Genomic DNA, 25,415 nt, shown 5'->3' with positions numbered 1-25,415 from the left:
CTGTCTCGTCTCTGGTCACCGTGGCGTCCTAAGTCAACCCCCTCCCCCCCCCACTGGAAATGAATTGGTTTGTTGGTATTGTTTATATTCTATCTTTCCTTCCTGGCCTGTTTCCTAACAGTGCTAAGGGTATTTGTGGGCTGCAGGCCTTTGTCACAACTGGCTGCCCGCACACTGCTAATGCTCTAATAAAGGCTCCAAGATTCCATCCTTCAAAATGTGGCTTCACAGGTAATTTACTACATAACAATGCTAACAGACTCGGACGACCTAGACTCAGCACTGCTTAGTAGTTGTTAATTACAAAAGACTCCAAATAATCAAGGTGACTCCTATTTTACTGTTCTGTTGATAGGCCTCACAAGGTTTTACAAAGTCCAGCATGGCTGCAGGGGTGAGGGAAAAGCAAAGAGCAGAATGAAATTGATTACCAGGAAGCAGGAGAGCAGGCGGGAAATGCGGTCATCCCCGCCAGGAGGCGGAGCCGGGAGCCGAACCTCCCTCTTCGCTCGCCCAGCGCCAACTACATTTCCCAGGCTCCCCGGCCCCGCCCTCGTCCGCAGGTCCCACCCCTCCCGGAGAGCCCCGCCCCCTCCCATCCGGCCCCGCCCCCGCTGGCGGCCCGGCTGGGTGCCCGCCTGACTTCCCAGCGGCCCCGTGCGGCCCGGGCATGCCCAGTGCGGGCGCAGCGGCCCCGGCCCTGGGAGCGCCCCGGCGGAGCGGGCGGCCGGCCGGGCGCGGAGGGGAACCAAGCGGGCCCCCCGGAGTGGACGAGCGCCGGGGCCGGATCCGCGGCAGCGGGGCTGCGGGGGTAGGTTTGGGGTGCGGTGAGCCGGGCCTCGGGGCGGTCGCGGCGTGGATCTGGGCGGCGGGGGCCGCGAGGGCGTGTGAGGACAGGCAGGGCCGGAGAGTGGGTCTGTGAGATTTTCGGGGAGGACCGTGACGGGAAGGGTCCGGGCCGGAGACCCGGGGAGCCAGGCCGGGGACCGTGACGGGAAGGGGTTCCAGGCGGGGAGACTATGGGAACCGGGCCGGGGACCGAGCCTGGAAGGGGTTTGGGGCGGAGAGACCCGGGGAACCCGGCCGGGGAACCGAGACTGGAGGGATCCTGGGGGTGAAGGCCGGAGAGCCCGGGGACCGTGACAGAAGGGGTCTTGGGCGGGGAGACCCGGGGAGCCGGGCCGGGACTGTGACAGGAAGGGGCTCCGAGCGGGGAGACCCGGGGAGCCCGGCCAGGCCGCGGCGAGGGTCGCAGCGGAGATCCTTCCCTCTCAGGTGCGGGCGGCGTGGCTATCTTTAGCCGCCCCTGTGACCCGAGGTGAGCAAGGTCCGCACCTCGTGCGCCGCTGGGGTTGGGGAGGGAGACCAGTGTTCTGCCCATTGCCCGAGCGCTGTGGAGGAGACTGGGTCCGAGTTCAGCCCAGAATTCGGGCAGCTGGTGGAGCCCAGGTGAGAAGGGAGGATATTTACCATCTCCGCACCTGGATGGGGGATGCCAGGCTCCTGATTTCCAAGACTTGGGCTTAGTGGCTTAGAAATGAAAGCCTGAGACTGTGCCTTAGTAGATGCTTAACCCCTCAGCAATTTAATGGCTGTTATTTTAAGGCTTAAAAAAAGGTTACAATATTTATTTGTCTATGGGATGCAGAGGTTCAAGGAAAATCTTCATTGCAAAGCTTAATTGGAAAAATAAAAGCCCCTATTCAAGGGTTAGAACTTTAGGGTTCTTAAATTTTCCCTGGCTGCGTTTTGCTTGCTGTGACTTTGGTTTAAGTCTTTTAACTTTGGAGATTCAAGTTTCTCAACTGGTACCCTGTTGTAAGTCAGATGCTTCTGAGTTCCTTCGGTGGATGGGCTTGTTTATGGCATTGACTGTGTGGTCTCAAATTGTGGCAACTTGTTTTTAATCCAAGCTCTCATGACTTTTCAAACTGGATAGTAATTCATGCTAAGTATTCCTGCAAGAAGCTGTTAAGATCTCAGTATGAAATTAAAGTGACTTGCCCTTCAAAGGCCACTGTTGGTCCGTAGGTGCCCTGCAGGTGGGTACATGCAGAAGCCAGGTATTAATCACACTAAGATTCAAATAAAACACCACAGCCATTGTGGCCTGGGATGGATAGACAGGGCCTGCTGTCAGTGTCCTGTGAGATCCAGACTAATATGTTTCCTTAATCTCCAAACTGCCCCTTCTTTAGTGGGATTGTATTTATACAGAGTGGTCAAGTTTTTGCTTTTATTCTATTAGACATTCTATGCTCAAAAGTGTGTGAAAAATGTTAGTGCTCTAATTTGTAGATGATCAAGTAGTAGCTAGTTAGAAAAAAAAATTGATGTGTGATAATCATAGTCCTTGAAACTAGTCTCTTGCTTATCATAGGGCACTTATTCTGTCTCTGGGCTGTCTTCAATGCAGCCTTCAGAACAGTGTCTGTACCTGTCCTCATGTGATTATTGTAACTCTGAAGTGTTTGTTTTTAGGAGGCAAGAGTGGGAGTATTAACAGATGTTTCTTAACATAGAAACTCTACCTGAAGTGGACACAATTGGATGGGATTTGACCTACAGAGGAGCAGTTGGTACATAGGGTGTTATGTAGGTTGCCTTCTGTCTCCTGCACTCCCTGATTTTCCAGTTTGCAGTGGCATTCTTCCAGTTGGGTCATTGAGGTGCTGTTTGGTTAAGTGGTTAAAGGTCAAAGGAAGTGTGCTTATTTTTTGAAGTTTGAGGTTTATACAAGCTGCTTATGAGGTTGTCATATTAAGGTAATGTCTCTTGTTAAGTGTCTTGCAGTTTAGTTCTTATGGGTGTGCTAGGTCTGAACTCAGGGTGTGGATGCTGTCTCTTAGTTTTTGTTTGTTTGTTTCTTTCTTTCTTTCTTTTTTGGCTAGTCCTGGGGCTTGGACTCAGGGCCTGAGCACTGTCCCTGGCTTCTTTTTGCTCAAGGCTAGCACTCTGCCACTTGAGCCACAGTGCCACTTCTGGCCATTTTCTGTATATGTGGTGCTGGGGAATTGAACCCAGGGCCTCATGAATACGAGGCAGGCACTCTAGCCAATAGGCCATATCCCCAGCCCTCTCTTAGTTTTTCTGCTCAGGGCTTTACTCTACCACTTGAACTACAGCCCTACTTCCCACTTTTGGGTGGCTAATTGGAGATAAGCGTCTCACAGATTTTCTTGCCCTGGCTGGCTTCAAACTGTGAGCCTCAGATCTCAGCCTCCTGAGAAGCAGATTGTTGGCATGAGCCAACGGACACCATGTTTAGAATTCACTTTGAACGAATTAAATGAGACTAATATTTTAGGGGAGATTCATACACTTGAACTTTCAAGTTCTTAATTTTAGAGTCTAGATTTCCCATTCATATGAAATAAAAATTTGAGAAAGTCTTACTGTTTTGAAAGCTGATGGGGATGTGTTTTGGAGCCAGCCCATAAAAAAAGTTTGGGAGACTACTCTATTTCAACCTATAACTGGGCTGAGTAGAACACATCTGTTGAGGTCCAGGCCAGTCTAGGCAAAAGACAAAACCGTGTTTCCAAATTAACTAGAGCAGAAAAGGGCTGGAGGTGGGGTTTCAAGCAGTGAGAGTGCCTGCCTAGTAAGCACAAAATTTGAGCTGAAACCTAGTACCTCCCTCCCTCTCCCAATACAAACCAAAACAACTTACATATTTGAAGAGTCCAACTGCTTGTGTTTGTCTCTATCAACCCCAGGGCCTTATGCATACTAAGTATGGACTGTATACCATTGAGTTATGCTTCCAGTCTTGGCCTACTTTAAAATTCACTATTTTGCCTAGAATCCTAGCTACTCATAAGGTTGGGATCTGAGGATCAAGGTTCAGAGCCAGTCTGGACAGACAAATGCCAGGGACTTTTATCTCCAGTAATCAGCAAAAAGTTGTTGGTAGAGTACTAGCCTTGAGTGAAAAAGCCAAGTGAGAGCAAGAGGCTGTGTTCAAGCCCCAGTACTGGCAGTAAATAAATAAATGACTGAGCATATTCAGTAATTTCTGAAGAACTCTTATCTTGCTCTCATATTTTCATTCAAATGTTTGAGTATGTATAGGTAAGGAAACAATGTGCTTAAGAGAATATTGAAATGTTACTGTCACCTGTCTCAGATCCTCAAAAGTACTTGGAATGTGTGAGGGATAGGAGTGCCAAAGCACAGAGGGGACACTTGTCCAAGAGCATATTTAGTGAAAGTGTGGTGAATGGTTGTAAAAAAACAAAAAATGAAAAAATATAACAGGCCAGGTAAATGTGCCTATAGGCTTAGCCCTTCCCCAGTTTTTCCAAGAGACTGAGGCAGGAAAGGTAAGATGAGTCTAGGAATATGGGGGACCAGCCTGGGCAACATAGCAAGAATTTCTCAAAACAAAAAGCCAGTCAGGGGCTGGGAATATGGCCTAGTGGCAAGAGTGCTTGCCTCCCATACATGAATCCCTGGGTTCAATTCCCTAGCACCACATATACAGAAAATGGCCAGAAGTGGCGCTGTGGCTCAAGTGGCAGAGTGCTAGCCTTGAGCAAAAAGAAGCCAGGGACAGTGCTCAGGCCCTGAGTTCAAGCCCCAGGACTGGCAAAATAAATAAAAATAAATTTAAAAAGCCAGTCAGTCCCCAGTGTCCCATACTTACAATACTAGCTATTCAGGAGGCTGAGACCTGCAAGATTGTGGTTTGAAGCCATCTTGGGCAGCAAAGTATATAAGACTTCATTTACAGTTAACCAACAAATTGCTAAGCTGGAGGTTTGGCTCAAGTAGGGCACCAGCTGTGAACAAGAAAATTTGAGTGAGAGTTCCAGGCTCTGAGTTCAAACCATACTAGGAAAACAACAAAAAACAAGCAAAATTTTAAGGCATTTATTTTTATTTTATTGCCAGTCCTGGGCCTTGGACTCAGGGCCTGAGCACTGTCCCTGGCTTCCTTTTGCTTAAGGCTAGCACTCTGCCACAGAGCCACTTCTGGCCGTTTTCTATATATGTGGTGCTGGGGAATCGAACCCAGGGCTTCCTGTATATGAGGCAAGCACTCTTGCCACTAGGCCATATCCTCAGCCCATTAAGGCATTTATATTTCAGCAGTTACAAGGATAGCTTTACTTATTTCATTGTGTTCTAGAAGCTTATTGTTCTCCAATTAGAAGTATAAGAATGTGCCATCATTAGAAATGTGTCTGAAGTGACTTACCATTACAGTAATGTTTTCTTCCATTATACTACCATCTGTTTCCAGGTCCTTCATGATGAGAGATTTTGAGGTACTTCTCTCTCTGTGTAGCTGATAGTCTGGGTGGTGAGGAGATGGCTGACAGTGTCAAAACCTTTCTCCAGGACCTTGGCAGGGTAAGTATAATTTGTTTCTTAACTGGGCTCTGATGGCTCACACCTGTAATCCTAGATATCAGGAGGCTGAGACCTGAGGATTGAAGTTAGAAAACCAGCCCATACAGAAAAGTCCATGGGATTCCTATCCCATAAGCCAGCAAAAAACAAGACCAACCTTAATTGAAAAAGCCAAGTGTAAGCACCAAGTATAAGCACCAAGCACAAGCCCCTGAGTTGAAGCCTTCTTGACCTTTCTGCTGAAGGAACTATTTTTTTTAATTTACCTTTCTATTTTGTGGTAGGCATGGTAGTACATTCTTGTAATCCCAGCACCGAGGCTGGAGACTGGAGAATCGTAAGTAGTGAGAGTGAGGCTAGCTTCCCTTGTGTAGTGAGACCTTACCACAAATTAAACCAAGCCAAAAATAAAGTTAAAATTAAATTAAGACCAAATTACTAAAACAAAACAGGTCAGTTGCACAGCGCCAATTTATGCTCTACTTAGTGGGCCATATATTAATGTAGCCACTTCTCTGTCTCCTCTAGCTATTACTGCTTTCCTTCTTTTTTTTGTTGATGGCACTGGAGTTATAGCCTTGGGCTTGCTAGACAAGCTCACAGTCACTTGATCAAAACCTCCAGCCCTTTATACTTTCAGTTGTTTTTCTGGATAAAGTGTTTTGCTTTTTGCCTACGGCTGACCTTGGGTGGTGGTCCTTCCAACTGTGTCCTCCTGTATAGAGGTGGGTAGTCAAGCACTAGGATGTCAGGTATGTGCCGCTAGTCCTGACTTGCTGATTGAGAAGGAGTCTTAACTTTATTGCCTGGATTGGGCTTTGAATGGCAACTTTTTCTGATTGCTGCCTTCTGAGTAGCTGAAGCTATAGGTGTAGGGCACCTTGCTGAGCCTTCTTGGCTATTACTTCTAAAATTTATTTTGGCTAATAGCAGGCAGTGAGAAAGCCATCCTTTTTTTTTTTTTTTTGCCAGTTCTGGGCTTGGACTCAGGGCCTGAGCACTGTCCCTGGCTTCGTTTTTGCTCAGGGCTAGCACCTTGCCACTTGAGCCACAGCACCACTTCTGGCCGTTTTTTGTTTGTTTGTTTGTTTTGTTTTTTCTATATTTGTGGTACAGGGCTTCATGTATACAAGGCAAGCACTCTTTCCACTAGGCCATATTCCCAGCCCAGAGAAAGCCATCCTTGAATCTAGTTTGGCTGTTCCTTTCTTTGCCATATTTTGCCTTTCATAAAAGCTGACCATTCTGCTTTGGATGTAAATTTGTTGTGGCACTTATTAAACTGTAATGCAATTTTTTGAGTCTTGTGTATTTTTTTGTTCAGTTGTAAATTTGTTGAGTGCTTCCATGTGACTAGTGATTAGTTCCCTGAACATTAGTCAATGTGAGGTTGGTTGGGTAGATGGGTGAGTGACTGGTCAGATAAGTGAATGTAGTTCCTTGAACTATGTGAGAAGTAATTCTGGTGTTTACAGCTTTGCCACTGTCTTTATAGATTCAACCATTCTTCCAATTCATACATCCATTACGTATATTGTTTTCCAGTTACACTACCAAGTAGCTTTTACCGTATGTAGAGTTCTCTTATACTAGAATGCCATATCTCAGAATAATTCTGTCTCTTTACAGTATTTTCTTCCCTCCCTTCTTCCTTTTTTCTTCCCCTCTTCCTTCCTTCCCTTGCTCCTTTCCTTCCTTTCTTTCCTTGACAGGATCTGGTTTATAGCGCAGGCTGACCTCAAAACTAGCCTGCCTCTGCAGCCTTTGTCTCAGCCTCAGGAATGCTGGGATTACAGGTGTGCCACTGTGCCCAGCTCAGTAATTATTTTTTATGTGTCTTTCTCCTACCTTGGTTTAGCTTTAATCCTACTTATTTTGCCAATCCTGGGGCTTGAACCCAGGGCCTGGGCACTGTCCCTGAGCTTCTTTTGCTCAAGGCTAGCACTCAGCCACTTGAGCCACGGTGCCACTTCTGGCCTTTTCTGCTTATGTGGTATTGAGGAATAGAACCGGCGCTTCATGTATGTAAGGAAGCACTCTACCACATTCCCAACCCTTAATCCTTTTTAGAAATCAGTGTTTTATTTATCCTTTATCTCTTAGTACAGGATATAGGTAGGTATTTAGTACTGGATATCACTGTAGGCATGTATTTAATTGCTTTAGAAGACACTAGCTTGGCTTTACAGTACTAAGAAGTATGGAGATATTAGAATACTACCATGTGACCAAGTTATTCAAGATTGACTCAGGCAAGAATTGTCAAAATGGATTCTAAATCTTGAGAGGAGAACTTAGAACTTGATGGGCAGGACATTTGCATGGTTTCACAATGTTGATTAGTTGCCATAGGAAAACAAATTGGCAGAAGCTGGATAGTACATTGGCTGGGCATGTAAAAACATCATTACAGGTGCAAAAGATACTATCTGCCTCTGTTTTTGTTGTTTTGGCATGTGTGGGTGCACATGCTGCTCCTAGGGCTTAAACAAGGCCCAGGCAATGTCCCTGAGTTTTTCTACTCAAGGCTAGCACTCTACCACTTTGAGCTACAGCTTCACTTCTGGTTTTCTGGTGGTTATTTGGAGATAAGAGTCTCAGAAAATTTTCCTGACCAGGCTGGCTTGAACCACAGTCCTCAGATCTCAGCCTCCTGAGTAATAAGGATTACAGGCGTGAGCCATCAGTGCCCAGCTTTTCCTTTTTTTCTTTATTGTGTTGTGCCAAGTTGCAAGACCACCCCCAAGAAGACCACCGAGATTCAGACACTCCGAAATGCAAAAGCAAGGCAAGGGTTTATTTAACGAGCTGCCAACTCGGGCCTCGTCCTACCCACCGACACAGCGGAGGTTAGGAGGGAGCCCCGAGCTGTGATTACACAGGGCTTATAAAGGCAAAGAACAAGGTTACAACAATCAGCTGTGCAAGCAAGATTAGAACACAGGTACCAATCTGATTGGCTCAGGGTTCGATTCTAAAATGGGGTTCACGTGGTGGGGCCTGACTTCAAAGTCTGGCACCTCATTTCCCCCTTTTTCTTTTTGGTACCTTGGGAGCCAATCATGGCTCCATTCTGTCCATTTCAATGGCTTGCATGTCTAGGGGATGATATAGAGGTAAGGCATGGGCCAGTAGGGCCCAATGTAGTAACCAAAGGGCCTGTCACCATTTCTTACAAGAATATTCTCTGTACCTCTGTTCTGCATGTCTCTAGTTTATCCTGCCTCATCTTCCCAAAAACAACTCTGGTCCCTTGATTTTAAAGGGGGGCTGATGGGTGAAGATCATCCATCTTCTGTAACTTCTTCAGGCTGACTCAGGGGCGTTGACCTTACCTAGCCAGGAACCTATAACCTTAGTCTACTTTTCCAAGGGACTGCAGGATTACTGCAAACTGAAAATTAACTTTCAGCTATACAGACTTACCATTAGCTCTATAGTGTTTAGTATCCAAATGTAAGCAACAAAATAATACATAAACTTCTCAACTGTGCTCTAAGGGTCGGGTGGCTATAGCCGTACTCCTGAGCAAGCCCAAAACTACCTAAAATAAGGGGGTCACCTCACTTTGGAGTGAGCTGCCAAAATGACATCAACACTAGCCAGGGTAGTAAGGAAAGAAGGCAAAAAGAAAATTATAACAATATTCAGTCTAACTTTCTTTTCTTGAGGCGAAGGCGAAGCGGCTGAGTTGGGTGCTTGGAGACCTCCCATGTTCCATCACGGTAGTTGTCATCCAGGGCAAAGGGGTCAGCTGGCCTGGCGTGGGAGCAATGGACCCAAGTGGTGACGCCATCTACTTTAAGGGCCGTGGGAGTAGTCAGTAGCACCACGTAGGGTCCCTTCCATCGTGGTTCTAAGGATTTGGAGTTATGCCTCCGGACGAACACCCAATCTCCTGGCCTGAATAAATGGGGGATAGGGACAGAAGCAGAATCATATAATGCCTTGAGTTGGGGCCACATTTTCTTGTGCACGAGCTGCAAATAATCAAGTTTACACAAAAATTCAATATCATCCAAATCAGTGAGCAATTCAGTCTGAAGGCTAGGGATAATGGGCGGAGGGTACCCGTACATTATTTCAAAAGGAGTAAAGCCAAGTTGATAGGGAGAATTTCTTACCCTAAATAGAGCAAATGGAAGGAGTGACACCCAGTCTGCGCCAGTCTCTAAGGCCAATTTAGTTAAGGTCTCTTTTAGAGTCCGATTCATTCTCTCTACCTGTCCTGAACTCTGGGGTCTACAAGCACAATGCAATTTCCAATCTGTCCCCAGTGCAGCGGCTATTCCCTGACTTACTTTTGAAACGAAAGCCGGTCCGTTGTCCGACCCAATGGTGGATGGGAAGCCATACCTGGGTAGGATTTCTTCCAGGATCTTCTTAGCCACTATATTCGCAGTTTCATGCTTTGTTGGATAGGCTTCCACCCATCCTGAAAAGGTGTCTACAAAAACTAGCAAATATTTGTATCCAAATTTTCCAGGTTTGATTTTTGTGAAATCTACTTCCCAATACACGCCTGGCCTATCCCCACGGAAGCGAGCTCCTTTAGTAACTTGTTGATTGGGGGCATTGGTAAGCTGACAGGCCTTGCAATTTTTAACAATATTTTCAATAAGTTGATCTCCTTGTCTAATTTTTACTTTGGAATGTCGGAGCAAGTCCTGCATTCTTCGGGTTCCCATGTGAGAAGCTCGGTGGATTCTTTTAAGGATCCCCTTACCTAGCCTTTGTGGCAAGATAAGTTTCCCTTCACCAGTTTTCCACCAGTCATCGTTTCCTTCTCTGTCCAGGGTTTTGTGGGTCATGGGAATTTTTTTTATCCACTCCAAGTCTTCCTGGGAATACTGGGGTACAGGAGGCAAAGCTCGTGGTCCTGGGTCTACTACAGTCAATACTTCTGCTCTGGGATGGAGGGCTGCTTCCTTAGCTGCCTGGTCAGCCAGATTATTCCCTCTAGTCACCGAATCAACTCCCTTTTGATGACTCGGGCAATGCATAATGGCAATCTTTGCTGGTTCCCATAGGGCCCGGATGAGGCTTAAAATCTCCTGTCTGTTTTTAATGGCCTTTCCTTCAGCTGTCAGTAGCCCCCTTTCTTGGTAAATGGCTCCATGGATGTGTACAGTGGCAAAAGCGTACCGGCTGTCCGTATAGATATTTAGTCTCATTCCTTTTCCCATCTGTAAAGCTTTTGTTAGTGCCACTAGTTCTGCTCTTTGTGCAGAAGTCCCCTGAGGGAGTGCCTCTGCCCACAATATCTCAGTGTCCGTAGTAACCGCCGCACCCGCATACCTTTTTCCATCTCGAATGAAGCTGCTGCCATCGGTGAACCAGGTGTGCTCGGCATGTGATAGCGGCAAATCCAGCAAGTCTGGCCGGAGGCTATGTGTTTGGGCCAGGATCTGGTCACAATCATGCAGGGGCGCTTCCAGATCCGGATCCGGCAGCAGAGTTGCTGGGTTTAATGCTGTTGGTACACAGAAGCTGATACGTGCCGGGTTAAGTAACAACGTTTGGTAATGGACCATGCGGGCATTGCTCATCCATCGGTCAGGTGGTTGTTTTAGCACCCCCTCTAGAGCATGTGGAGTGGCTACAGTCAGATTCTGTCCCAGAGTCAACTTATCTGCATCTTTTACCAAGAGGGCTACTGCAGCTATTATTCTTAAGCACGGAGGCCACCCAGCGGCGACAGGATCCAATTTCTTTGACAAATAGGCGACCGGTCGTCTCCAGGGCCCAATTGGCTGGGTGAGCACCCCTTTTGCTATTCCTTTCTTTTCGGCCACAAACAATGTGAATGGTTTATTCACGTCAGGTAGGCCTAAGGCTGGGGCTTCTAGAAGGCTTTTCTTGATTGCCTCAAAGGCTTTTTGCATCTGCTCAGTCCAATGAAATTCTGGGAGGTTTTTGGTGGCTTCATATAAAGGCTTGGCCATCTCAGCGAACCCAGGTATCCACAGCCGGCAAAAACCCGCCGTTCCCAGGAATTCTCTGACTTGTCTCGCTGACTTAGGCACAGGAATTTTTAGCACAGTCTCTTTACGTGCATCTGACAGCCAACGCTTGCCCTCTTTTAATATGAAGCCCAGATAGGTGACTTCAGGTTTACAAATTTGTGCCTTTTTAGTGGAGGCCCTATAGCCCAAATTGCCAAGAGTCTTTAAGAGCCTAGCTGTTCCCTTTAAACAACTATCCTTGTCTGGAGCAGCTATTAACAAATCATCTACATATTGCAATAGACTTATTTCAGTATTTTGGGAGCGGTACTCACTTAGGTCTTCATGTAACGCCTCATCAAAGATTGTAGGCGAATTCTTAAATCCTTGAGGCAGCCTGGTCCAGGTCAATTGACCGCTTATCCCGATTTCAGGATCGTGCCAAGTAAATGCAAAGTAGCTTTGGCTCTGTGAGGCTAAGGGCAGGCTAAAGAAAGCATCCTTTAGATCCAACACAGTATACCACACATGGCTCGGTGACAGGGAGCTCAGCAGGGTATATGGGTTTGGGACTGTTGGATGAATGTCCATTACTCTCTTGTTAACTTCTCTCAAGTCTTGCACTGGTCTATAATCATTGGAATTAGACTTTTTTATAGGCAATAATGGAGTATTCCAGGCTGACTGGGTGGGCTTCAGAACTCCTAAATCTAATAATTTTCTGATGTGAGGAGTGATCCCTTTCTTTGCTTCTAGTGACATAGGGTACTGGCAAACTCTTACTGGGTCAGCTCCGGCTTTAAGTTCCACAAAAATTGGAGGACGATGTTTTGCCAGTCCCATTCCCCCAGTTTCTGCCCATGCTTGGGGAAACGCCCGTAGCCACTCATTTTCTGGAGACTCGGGCTTGAGATGCTGGTATAGCCTATACTCTTCTTCTAACTTGCTAGTTATTAGTATACTAACAGGCTTTTCTCTTGAGTTCGTCACAGAAATCCCACTGTCTGTGAACTGTATCTGAGCTTTCATTTTCGTTAAGAGATCACGTCCAAGCAATGGATAGGGGCAGTCAGGGATGACTAAAAACGAGTGGGTTACCTGGCCCGCTCCCAAGTCCACTGTTCTTTGAGTAGTCCATTTATAGGGTTTAGTGCCCGTTGCACCTTGGACCCATGTTGTTTTAGTGGACATCGGCCCTCTCGGGGCTAGTAATACTGAATTTTCTGCTCCCGTATCTACCATGAACATGACTGGATTCCCCTCCACTTTTAATGTTATCCTGGGCTCAGGGAGGGGATCTGAACCCCGACTCCCTCAGTCACTGTCCTCAGCCATCTCTAAGGTTGACAACACTCTTGATCCTACTTTATGTTTTTCCTCCTTTTTCTGGGCTAGCTCTGGGCAGTTTCTGATCCAATGCCCCTCCTTCTTGCAATAAGCACATTGATTCTTCCCCATCCTTGGTTGGGGTTTGGGCTTTTGCTCCTTACTTGGAGAGGAGGACTGTCTAAAGTTTCCTGCCTGCATAGAGGTCAGGATTTCCCTGAGTTCCTTCTGTTGTTGTTCCAAAATCCTAGCCAGACTCCTTTCCTGTCTTCGTTCTCCTGTTTCTCTCTTATTATGAACCTTTTCCGCCACTGCTACTAGATCCCTAATAGATTTTTCCCCAAGCCTGTCTAGAGCCTGCAATTTCCGCTTTATATCCGGTGCGGCTTGATTTACGTAGGCAAACATAATCATCTGAGCAGATTCCTGGGTCTCAAGATCATATGGGGTGTATTGACTAAAGGCTTCCATAAGACGCTCAAGGTATGCTGCCGGACTTTCACTTTCTCCCTGTCTGATATCATAAACTTTGGCCATATTTGTAGGTCGGCGAGCCGCCGCCTTGAGACCTGCCAGCAGAGCCTGGCGATAGACAAGGAGTCGCTCCCTACCTTCAGCCGTATTGTAGTCCCATGCTGGTCGGGTCTGGGGAAAATAGGTATCAATCAAGGCAGGATCCGTGATGGGTGCTCCGTTGGGGCCAGGGATAAGTCTCCGGGCCGCTTCTTGAATACGACCTCTCTCCTCATTGGTGAAAAGTACCTGTAAAAGCTGGCTACAATCATCCCAAGTGGGCTGGTGAGTGAAAAGTATAGTTTCAAACAAGCGAATTAAGTCCCGAGGTTTCTCAGAAAAGGGGGCATTTTGGGCACGCCAATTGTAAAGATCACTAGTAGCAAATGGCCAGTATTGGAATTGTTGTCGACCGTCCGCATCCACAGGACTTATAGGGCGTAGGGGAAGGGTAGTAGATTTGTGAAGAGATGTAATTCTTTGGCGCCGGCGAGTTGATTGAGCGGGGCCCTCCGGGGCGGAGGGCACAGCTGAAACATCTTCCTCAGAGTCCTCCTCTTGGAGAGTTAACTGGGGTGGGGCGTATGGAGGGGGAAGCATTTCCTCCTCTGTGCTTCCTCCCTGGAGGACAGGTGGATATAATTTCTTTTCTCCCCTCTTAGGTTCTCTCTTGGCACCCCGTGTTTTTTGAGTGAATATTGGGGTAGGGGAAGGAGTGGAGGAGGGAGTTGGTAAGAAAGGCCGAACCCAAGCTGGAGTGTCCCTGTCAACTAGTTCTTTCCAGGTGTCTATATAAGGAATCTGGTCTATATAGCCTGAACGAGGGGCTTCGATTAGGCTTTGTAAGGTACTGATCTTAATGATGTCAAAGCTTCCCTCAGGTGGCCAATTAACTCTCTCAAGGGTGGGCCATTCTGACTTGCACAGGGTAATCCACTTTTCCTTCTTAAGGGCCACACCTCGGTTCTGAGCTATCTCCTTGATCTCCTTCCAGTGAACTAGAGTCAAATCTAGGGGGCTAGATGGAGGACCCCAAGATAGAACGTTACCCATAGCTCTGATCAGATGTTTAGTCCAAAAGGCTACAAAAGAAAAGAAACCAAAACAATTAATACAGAAGGAAAAAAACATAGGCAAGATCAAGAACAAGAAAAACTGGAGATTTCCCAAGTTGGCCCACACATCCCCCTGCAAGGATGCAGAAAGAGTGAATTCAAGTTGAAAGCGGGGCTCCAGAGATCCCCCTTTAAGGGTGAAGAGTCTGGGACATCCCCCGGTCTCACCAGGATTGTCAAGTAAGTACATCTGCTTCGACAACCCCTTCAAGAAATAAGCAAAAGCAAGACAAACAAACAGGCACATTACAGGACAAGACAAATGAACAGCGCTGTTTTCTTACCTTCGGAGTCTGGGATCTCGGGGTCTCTGGGGCTATCCCGGACGAAACCCCAAATGTTGTGCCAAGTTGCAAGACCACCCCCAAGAAGACCACCGAGATTCAGACACTCCGAAATGCAAAAGCAAGGCAAGGGTTTATTTAACGAGCTGCCAACTCGGGCCTCGTCCTACCCACCGACACAGCGGAGGTTAGGAGGGAGCCCCGAGCTGTGATTACACAGGGCTTATAAAGGCAAAGAACAAGGTTACAACAATCAGCTGTGCAAGCAAGATTAGAACACAGGTACCAATCTGATTGGCTCAGGGTTCGATTCTAAAATGGGGTTCACGTGGTGGGGCCTGACTTCAAAGTCTGGCACCTCATTTGGTGCCAGTCCTGGGGCTTTTATTCTGGGCCTATGCACTGTCCCTGAGTTCCTTTTGCTCAAGGCTGGTACTCAACAACTCAAGGCTGTTAAGCTACAACACCACTTCCAGCTTTTTCTGTGATTAACTGTCTCCCAGACTTTCTTGAGCTGGCTTCGAACATGATCCTCAGATCTCAGTCTCCTGAGAAGCTAGGATTACAGGACTGAGCCAGCGTGCCCAGCTTGTTCCCCACCCCTCCCCAGTCCTGGGGCTTGTACTCAGGGCTTGAGCACTGTCCCTGGCTTCTTTTTACTGAAGGCTAGCACTCTACCATTTGAGCCACAGTGCTACTTCTGGCTTTTTCTATATATGTGGTGCTGAGGAATTGAACCCAGGGCCTCATGTATGTGAGGCAAGCACTCTGCCACTAGGCCATATTCCCAGCCCCATAAAGAGTAAAAATAGTAATTTGATTTGCCTCAAGCATTTGGGTGATTTTTTTTTTTTTTGTCAGTTGTGGGGCTTGAATTCTGGGCCAGGGCACTGCACCACTTCAGTATTAAATACTTGAATTGATAATTATCATGTGGTTTTGTAAAAAATTGTTCTTAGGACATACAAAGTTAAAAATAGAAAACAAGCAACCTACTCAAAAACCTTAGTGTGGCAAGATATTAAACTGGTAAATCTTGATGAAAGATATTTGGAATTTCTCCATTATGCCTGTAATTCATCCTGTAAGTTAGGAAGTGGGGTTTTGTTGCGAGGGAGGGGGGCGGGTAGAAATAATTTTATTATTTTTTTGCCATTCCTGGTGCTTGAATTCAGGGCCTGGGCTTGGTCCCAAAGCCTCTCTGTGCTCAAGGCTAGTGCTCTATCACTTGAGCTACAGCACTACTTCCAGCCTTTTCTGTTTATGTGGTAGAAGAATCAAACCTAGGGCTGCATGAGTGCTAGGCAAGCACTCTACCACTAGGCCACATTCCCAGCCCTTGTAGGAATTTCTGGGCACTAGTGGCTTATGCCTGTAATATTGGCTACTCAGAAGTCATGGCTCATGTTTGGAAGCTAGCCTGGGCAGGGAAGCTAATGAGACTTTTAAATAGTGGTCATTCTCCAGTTAACCACCAAAAAACAGGAAATGGAGCTGTGGCTCAAGTAGTAGTGTCAGAATAAAGCTCAGGGACAGTGCCCAGGCCCTGAGTTCAAACCCTAGGACCTGTGCATGTGTGCATGTGCGTGGGTGTGTGCATAAACACATGCACACACACTAAACAGATAAAGAAGTTTAAGGCTCAGGGTATAGCTCTGTAGTAGAACAATTGTCTAGAATTCATGAAGCCCTGGTTTTGATCACCAGCATTAGGGGAAAAATCAGAAGGCTCTTTAAGCTCTGGAGAACACTACTATGGTTTCCATTGTTACTTCACTTTGTTGTGCATAACTTTGGAAAGTCTCTAACCTTTGTTCTTCAAAATGCCCTTCACCTGGAAGAAAAAATAAGCAAAAAAAAATCCTTGTTTATAGGGAATCAAAGACTCCATCTGGGGTATTTGTACCATCTCAAAGCTAGATGCGCGAATCCAACAGAAGAGAGAGGAACAGCGGCGAAGAAGGGCAAGTAGTGTCCTGGCCCAGAGGAGAGCCCAGAGTATAGAGCGGAAGCAAGAGAGGTAAGGAGTGCAGTCCCAAGGCACCCAATTCCCCAGGAGGGGCATAGGAAGTAACTGGTTCTTGGTGTAAATTCTCTACATTATGTGTTGTTGTTTTCTCTTACAAAAATATTATAGGTGATTTCCCCAGACACATTGCTGTAACCTAAGACCCTTCCTTGCTCATCATGTTGTGATGTTAAAAAAAAAGTCAGAATGCAAGCAGTGAACCAGAAAAAATGATGAGTATTTGTAAGAAAGCCTATGTGGATTTATCTGATAGAACAGTTTCAACTCTAGCTTTTTACTTTGAATTATCAGTCTCAAATTTCAGAAAATAGATGAAAAAAAAAGTTGAGTCATATTTTTAGCCTTTTCTCATTGAGTTAGAACATTGGGAGAACATTACATACTTGAAAATAATAAATATGGCATCAATAAAAAGATACAAAATGGAGAGCTACTGGGTGACAATTTACGAAAAACTCTGTATTTGTGATCAGCTAAATATATATGGTCTTTTCCAGTGAGCCACGCATTGTCAGTAGAATTTTCCAATGCTGTGCTTGGAATGGTGGAGTGTTCTGGGTGAGTTCTGTCCCATCAAATTCCAGTTGCCATGTTAAGGGTCTTCAATGTCTTGCTATGAAGACAGCTTTTTGCTGCTTATGTACACTTAAGATTACCACTCAGGTTCTGTGCACTTCTGGTGATTCAAGAAAGAACATTTGGGGGCTAGGGATATGGCCTAGTGGCTAGAGTGCTTGCCTCCTATACATGAAGCCCTGGGTTCGATTCCCCAGCACCACATATACAGAAAACGGCCAGAAGTGGCGCTGTGGCTCAAGTGGCAGAGTGCTAGCCTTGAGCAAAAAGAAGCCAGGGACAGTGCTCAGGCCCTGAGTCCAAGCCCCAGGACTGGCCAAAAAAAAAAAAGAAAGAACATTTGCATATAAACAGTAGTTAGGGATGGTCCTAAATATACAGTAGCTCTTTTTTTTTTTCAATGACCTATTAGTCAGTCATGGGGTTTAGTATTAATCTAGATAGTAGTACCTCTTGGTACTTCTTAGATAGACATTTTGGTTATAAGATCTATAGGGATCCAAAGAGAGGACAGATATATATGGTTGGATAAGTCATAGTGGTTGACTAGAATTGGTCATTCTGGAAACCTTTTCAGAGAAGAGGTTTTACAACTGGAACTAGCACTGTTTTTAATGAAATTTGAGACCTTTGAAGAATGGGCAAATATTTCCTTTGACTTGGAATCAATGTCATTCAATTTGTGTTAATCTGAACATTTCATGTTGTCAGATTTAGGATTTAATTGGTAAATGTTATTTTTGCTTGAATACTATTTGAAATATTCTTCTATGCTCTGCAAATTTCTCTGTTTGGTAGCATCAGGTTTGCACCACTGGAGTACTGGGAAAATGAAATAGACCTGGGGGCTGGGAGCATGACTACAGTGGTACATCCTATGCCTAGCAAGTGTGAGGCCCTGAGTTCAAACCCTAGTACTTAAAAAGAAAAGAAAAAAAGGGGATCTTATTTTGTAATGGCCACCCAATCTTTAAAATCATAAAACAAACTTGAAGTTGTTTTAAAGAGGGGTTTTTTGACATTTATCTTACTGCTTTTTCCCCCTTAGTTCAGTCTTCTCTTGTTTTATCGAGTCTTTATTCCTGTGCTCCAGTCAGTAACAGCCCGAATTATTGGTAAGTACATACTAGCTCCTTGCTAACCTCTGGGATTGAGATGAGAGATCATCAGTTTATTGAATATTTCCTGTAGACAGGAATTTTCAGACTCCTCAGTAGCCCTTTGAGATAGGCATTCTTGTTCTATCCATGTTGTGCATGAGGAAATGGAAACTGGTTACCACGGTTAAACCATTAGTAAATGGCAGAGCTGCGATTTAAACCCAAGTGGTTTCACGCTAATTGTGCAGTGCTCATCACTGGGGCATCTCAGCCACCCTTGTAACCAGGTTTCCAAATAAGCAGCACCTATCTGTAGTTACTCTGGAATTATGGTGTGTCTATAAACAAAGCCTTGTTGGAAACTAGGTGTAATATATACTGGTAAGAAATAGTTATGTAGGGGGAAAACATATAGTCACAAATAGGAAGGAGTCTTCTGGTTTTCCATCTTCCCAAACTAGTAACTCTTATTCCCTTTCCTTAGGTGATCCATCACTACATGGAGATGTTTGGTCATGGCTGGAGTTCTTCCTCACATCAATCTTCAGTGCTCTTTGGGTGCTCCCCCTGTTTGTGCTTAGCAAAGTTGTGAATGCCATTTGGTTTCAGGTAGGTCCAGGGCTGAATTGAGTCTGGGTCCTATAGCATGGTTTGGCAAGTGACAAGTTTCAGCTTGTGAACTTAGTGGCCATATAGGGCCCTGTTATATCTCATGCTTAACTTCTTGGCCAAAGCTGCCAATGGGTGATCTTTGTGCTCTAACATTATCTGAAATCACTGAAGCATCTTATTGATAGATGTATCAGGGATTTTTTTGTTTTTTGTTTTTTTGGACAGTCTTGGGCCTTGGACTCAGGGCCTGAGCACTGTCCCTGGCTTCTTTTTGCTCAAGGCTAGCACTGCCACTTGAGCCACAGCGCCACTTCTGGCCGTTTTCTATATATGTGGTGCTGGGGAATCAAATCCAGGGCTTCATGTATAGAAGGCAAGTTCTCTTGCCAGTAGGCCATATTCCCAGCCCCAAGGGATTTTCTTAATTGGCAGTTTTAGTAGTAGACCAGTGGCCTTAGATTTGGGGGTGGGTATTGAGGCTATTTAATTCATATTTGGTGCTACTTTCTCTGTTTCAGGATATTGCTGACCTGGCATTTGAGGTATCAGGGAGGAAGCCTCATCCATTCCCTAGTGTCAGCAAAATCATCGCTGATATGCTCTTCAACCTTTTGCTGCAGGCTCTCTTCCTTATTCAGGTGAGGCTGGTTATCTACACTAGTGGGGAAATTAAAAAACAAAACGCTTACCTACAGGGAGCTTCACAAACACAAGTACATGTATTTATGCCTTGTGAAAGGTAATACTAATTTTTTTCACAGAAACAGCTAGGGAATTTATCTATGAAGTTATAAGCATGAGTTAATCTGATCTTTCCCACCACCCTGAGTATTCTCTACTCCTCCAACTTAGAAATTCAAGACACAGCTCCGAAACTGTACAGGCAGTAATGATTGGGAGGTCTGGGTGAATTAGTGTGCTAGGTCTCTGGAGCGTTGGAATTAAAATTTGCCATATTTGCTCTTCAGGGGATGTTTGTGAGTCTCTTTCCCATTCATCTTGTTGGTCAGCTGGTTAGTCTGCTGCATATGTCCCTTCTCTACTCACTGTACTGCTTTGAATATCGTTGGTTCAATAAAGGTAAGTCCATTTAAAGAACTAAGAATGTTGAGGCACAGTTTGGAAAATTTCAAATGCTTGGCAAATGATCTTTGAAAAGAAGTAGCTTTGTTGGCAAGGGGGACCGCTTAGTGAATTTAACACTTAACTATGAGGCTGGGGCAAATGGGTTTGTGGAATGTTTGTGGTTAATGTGTCTCTGTACTTTGTCAGTGATATAGTAAATGAGCATAAATTATTTTAGAGAAACACCTTGTCCTGCTGCATCCAGGAGCAAGGCCAGGAGCAAAGCAATGATGGAGACTGGACCATGGAATTGGTTTTGGGGTGCCAGGGGACCTGCTGCCTCTCTCCATCATCAGATGCCACTGGTCCAATGGACAGGGTTTTTATTCATTATCAGACAAAAGTACACACAGGAAGGTGGCTACATCAAAGAGATAAGGGTATCTGTTGCGGGGGAATAAATTCTAGGATTGGCAATTACCCGTAAACAAGAAAACAACCAATTTGCATAGGCCACCTCCTGCCTCCAAGGTCTTCTGATGTTTGGGATTAACAGGAGGGTGAAGACTGTGGCCGTTGTAATGTTAAGCACAGTCTTGACAAGGCTACCCTCAGCCTTGAGGGACAGAGAATGGCATTCCAATTCTCTAAGGCCGACTTTGCGTTCATGGTTTCCCACATCATAGATGACAGTATATTTAGACATTGGTAAGGGGCAGAGATGATATGGAAGAGAACGAAGGAGTGACTGATCAAGAAATCACTTTCTAAATGGACATGTTAAAGTGTAATCCCTTTCTATAACAATTTGAAGTTTTGACAGTTATATTCACATCAGTGTCTAGTTGAAAGATGTTAAATGGTTTCTATAGGAGGACATTCTTTTTATTTGGTTCTTCTAGATAGTCTAGAAGTCCTGGCAAGGGTATTGGTGCTAAAATTCATGATTTATTTAGCCTGTCAGCCTTGAAATTGAGGTTATTGAATTGTTAAAGCTCTGCATACAAGCTTTATATCAGATTTATACAACTCTATTGAACATGTTGTAGTCCTCAATGGCTGACATGTACCTAAGCCTCAGATAATATATCCTCCATGATAAGTCACTTGACTAAAATAAAATTTGTAACCTAATTATACTGTTTTTCTTGTTTTAGGAATTGAAATGCACCAGCGATTGTCAAACATAGAACGGAACTGGCCTTACTACTTTGGATTTGGTTTGCCCTTGGCTTTCCTCACAGCAATGCAGTCCTCATACATTATTAGGTAACTAGGCTAGAGATTTTAAAGAGACTAGTAGAAATAAAATGTCATAGAGCAAGCATTTTTTATTTGCTTGGTTTTATGCCAATTATTCTATATTACTTGTCCATTTGCAGATATTACTTGTCCATTAGCAGATATGACATGGAAAGGCTTTTCTTTTTAATGGTTATTGACATTGGTTAGCATTAAAATCTAGTCTGCCTGGCCCTCCACATTCCATATTCTTCCGTGTTGCCTCTTGGAGCAGTGTTAAATGTATTCAGTGCTTAGGAAAGTCTTCTGGCCTTCAGAAACGCTGTGCTTGTGGACCAGATAAATGGTTCAAGTAGTACAACATCTGTCTAGGAAGCAAAAGGCCCTGAGTTCAAATCTCAGTGCTGATTAAAAAAAAAGTTTGATTATTTTAAGATTTCATCAAATCAGTGTTTGCACTGTAGGAAAAAGAACTTTGGGCTTCTAATATCTTCTCTAAAGTTATAGCTGAGAGGAATGTGACTATGTTTTTCCTTTCTTTTTTTAAACAGTGGCTGCCTCTTCTCTATCCTCTTTCCTTTATTCATTATCAGCGCCAATGAAGCAAAGACCCCTGGAAAAGCATAGTAAGTATCAGTTAGCAATGCAGTTCTTTCTCTGTAAAAGAGAGCCATAACCCTACAATTATGTCAGTAAGATGATTGTGTGTGTGGTTTTGTTTCTGTTTTTAAGTAATCTCTTACATTGCAGAAAAAATCCAAACAACCTATAAAGAGAGAAACACTTCTGGGACATATCCCAAACCTTTTTGCCTAAGTGTACACTTATATTAGTATATATTTCTCAATAGACAATATTACACATACTTTTTTCCCCTCCTTATTGAGGAGCTTTGATCTCTTCAATGCTGGGATTACAGATTGGCCTATTATACATACTCTTTTTTTTTTTTGGCCAGTCCTGGGGCTTGAACTCAGGGCCTGAGCACTGTCTCTGGCTTCTTTCTGCTCAAGGCTAGTACTCTACCGCTTGAGCCGCAGCACCACCTCTGGCTTTTTCTATATATGTGGTGCTGAGGAATCAAACCCAGGGCTTCATATATACAACGCACGCACTCTATCACTAGGCCATATTCCCAGCCCATACGTACTCTTAAAACATATTCTTTGCCATGTTCTAAGCAGTAGACCAGGACAAAAAACAAACAAACAAACAAAAAAAACATATTCTTAATACTTAACTCACTCAATAGCTGGGTGCTGGTGGCTCACAGCTGTAAATCTTAGCTACTCAGGAGGCTGAGATCTGAAGATTGCAGTTTGAAGCCGGACTAAACAGGAAAGTCTGAAACTCTTAATTCCAGTTAACCAGTAAAAAGCTGCAAGTTGGAGGTGTGGCTTAATGTGGCACAGTTCCAGCCTTGAGCAGAAAATGTGAGAGCATAAGCTCCTTGGTTCAAGCCCCAATATGGACACATACACAGAGAATTCACTGGATACAAGCACTTGTAAATGAATAAAGCTTTTTTTTTTAAAGAAAACAATGGCCAATTATTAAAAAAGAGAAAAATATCTGTAATTCTACCTACTCTGGAGGCAGAAGTAGGAGGATCATGATATTGAGGCCAGTCTGAACAAAGTAAGTACCTATCTCAAAAAGAAAATAAAAGCTGGGTCCACTGGCTCACATTGTACCTCCCTTCCTACCGAGTTTCAACCAACACAAACAAGGGCTTGGTGGTGCATGTCTGTCATCCTACGTACCTGGGAAACATAAACAGGATTGTGGTCCAGACTGGTCTAGGCATAAATACAAGACCCTATTTGAAAAATAATATATACAAAAAGGGCTAGAGAATGGTTCAAAGCACTTGCCTGGAAAGTGCATGGCCCTGAGTTCAAGCCCTAGCGCCGCATAACAAACAAAAGGGCTGGGACCAATGGAGTCTTTGGACTCAATCCCCAGTACCAGAATTATAGAAAAAAAATAAAATGGGTATATAAGATATAGCCACATAGAGAATACCTTTCAAATTAGAATCCATTATGTTCATGGAAGTGGCAAAACTAAGTGCCATTCTTTTTCTGTTTTTGCCTTGGTGGAGACTGAGCCCAGGGTTTTTTGAGTGCTAGGCAAGTGCTTGGCCCATGAGTTACATCACCTGCTTAAGTGCATTCTTTAGTTGCCTGTTCATTTCCTTTGCTGTGTCTGCTATCTGTACTTACTTATCAAGGTTCAGTTACTTTTTTCTAGTATAGTTATACATGTCAAATAACTGATGGCATAATTGAAACATTAATTTTGATTAGCTGGGGAGCTAACAAGTTATGTCTCTTGCCTTAGCCTTTTCCAGTTGCGCCTTTTCTCCTTGGTGGTCTTCTTAAGCAACAGACTCTTCCACAAGACAGTCTACCTGCAGTCTGCCCTGAGCAGCTCAACCTCTGCAGAGAAGTTTCCTTCACCTCATCCATCTCCTGCCAAACTGAAGGCTGCTGTAGGCCACTGAGTCACCTGCTGTTCAGAAGGGATGGGTGGGATTGGATGGAAGCCGTGGCAGCTCTTTTTTCTCTGTTCTCCTCCCCCTGCCAGGGAAGGCAGGACCCACTCTGCCAAGGGCCCTCTGCATAGTCTCTTCTGTTTGTGGAGTTTGAATTTTTGTCTCTGGTGCATATAGGGCAGAATCTTCTTGACACCAGTATGTGGATTTTTACCACCATCGTGAGTCTGAAAGGACCACAGCTATTTTCTAGCATTTGCCAGCCCCTGTGCCTGGATGATTTGAATACTTCATTTTCCTGTCTGTGCCATTTACCCTCCCACCTTTCCTTCCTGCCTTCCAGCACCCTTGGATGAATGGGTTTTGTAATTCTAGCTGTTGTATTTTGTGGATTTGTTGTTTTTGTTGTTTTTCTGTGAAGCACATATATTGGATGTGGGAGGTATAGGAGCATCTCAGTTGCTCCTAGATACTTCTTTTATAGCCATCACTGTCTTGTTTCTTGTAACTCAGGTTAGGTTTTGGTCTCTCTTGCTCTACTGCAAAAAAGAAAGAAAAAACAAAAGAGCGTGAAGAGATGGGACAGAAGGAAAGACCTCACAGCCAGATCAGCTGTTTTTGAGGAATACCTTTCTTTCTTCCCCTTGAAGGGGAAAAAGCTTTTTTTTCCACTGGTACTTAAAGTTCCCTAACTATGGAGAAGTACCAATTCTGGACAAGTGCCACTGCAACACAGAATGCTCAGAGAAACTGAACTTTTCCTCTAGAGAATGGAAATTTACTGTTGGCCACTGCCAGGTCAGACTGGTATTTCAAAGGATTATGGGTGCTGCAAATAGGAACTGAAGAGGTAAACTTATTAAACCCATTAAGCCTGTGACTGGTGATGTTTTCCTGTCATTTTAGGAGACTAAATATGGGGTGGGAGGGCAGATGTCAAAACTTGTACAATTTTAAAGTGTCACAATTAAATGTGAGCTGGTTTCCCACAAGTGTGTAATGGTTGAATTTACAAATCATGATCTCAAGATTTATGTATTCTTAGAGCACAAGACGTGGTCTTGAATTATAATTTTGAGAGATGCACTCTGGGAAAAGTTTTGTGAGAATGTTTTTGTTACATGATTATAATCATATATATGTCTTATGAAAGACTGGGATTGCTGAATTCTTTTAAAGTGTGTATATACATCTGTGCTTTGTATTTAGGGAGGGAGGAAGATCCTAAGTTTCAGGGTATTAAACATATCATTTGTTAAGTCTAAGGAAGAAATTAGACATCTGGTTTACAGAAACCTTTATTTTTTAAATCTTAGATTAGTTATACATAAGAGGATTTCATTGTTCCACTTCCACATGTTTACAAGTATTCCAATCACTCTCACCACCTCTTTCTTGCTTCCCAAAATAATCTTAGCAGGCTCTAATGTTCTATTACCTTTCCTATTTCTAAAACAAAATAGGAATTAAAAATTATTGCTAGGGACTTGCATCTAAATTTGAAGTGCTTATGAAGGTGATAGAAGAGGATTATTTTTTCAGGCAGGGTCTCATAGCCCATGTTTCCCTTGAATTTATAGTCTCCAAGTCTCCACCTCCTGAGTGCTGAGATTACACGTATAGTCTCCAAGTCTCCACCTCTTGAGTGCTGAGATTACACGTGAATCACCATGCCCAGCTAGTGGTGATTTTTAATAGTGGGCATCTTGGAGCTGGGGGAGTGGGCAGCTCACACTTGTAGTGCTAGCTACTC

General features: G+C 44.4%; 1 protein-coding gene across 1 annotated transcript; it reads left to right on the top strand.

The window, feature by feature from the left end:
• Positions 1-672: 672 nt before the first annotated feature.
• Positions 673-24,215, top strand: Ei24 (EI24 autophagy associated transmembrane protein). Its single transcript, XM_048343703.1, has 11 exons — positions 673-811; positions 5,249-5,358; positions 16,416-16,561; positions 17,068-17,128; positions 18,195-18,261; positions 18,731-18,855; positions 19,377-19,496; positions 19,827-19,938; positions 21,081-21,192; positions 21,717-21,791; positions 23,509-24,215. Exons 2-11 carry the CDS (start codon positions 5,317-5,319, stop codon positions 23,669-23,671), a joined length of 1,023 nt encoding a protein of 340 aa, XP_048199660.1. The 5' UTR covers positions 673-811; positions 5,249-5,316; the 3' UTR covers positions 23,672-24,215.
• Positions 24,216-25,415: the final 1,200 nt, after the last annotated feature.

This window comes from Perognathus longimembris, chromosome 3, assembly GCF_023159225.1.
Source record: "Perognathus longimembris pacificus isolate PPM17 chromosome 3, ASM2315922v1, whole genome shotgun sequence".
Lineage (NCBI taxonomy): Eukaryota > Metazoa > Chordata > Mammalia > Rodentia > Heteromyidae > Perognathus > Perognathus longimembris.
This window is presented reverse-complemented; position numbering and strand designations above follow the sequence as displayed.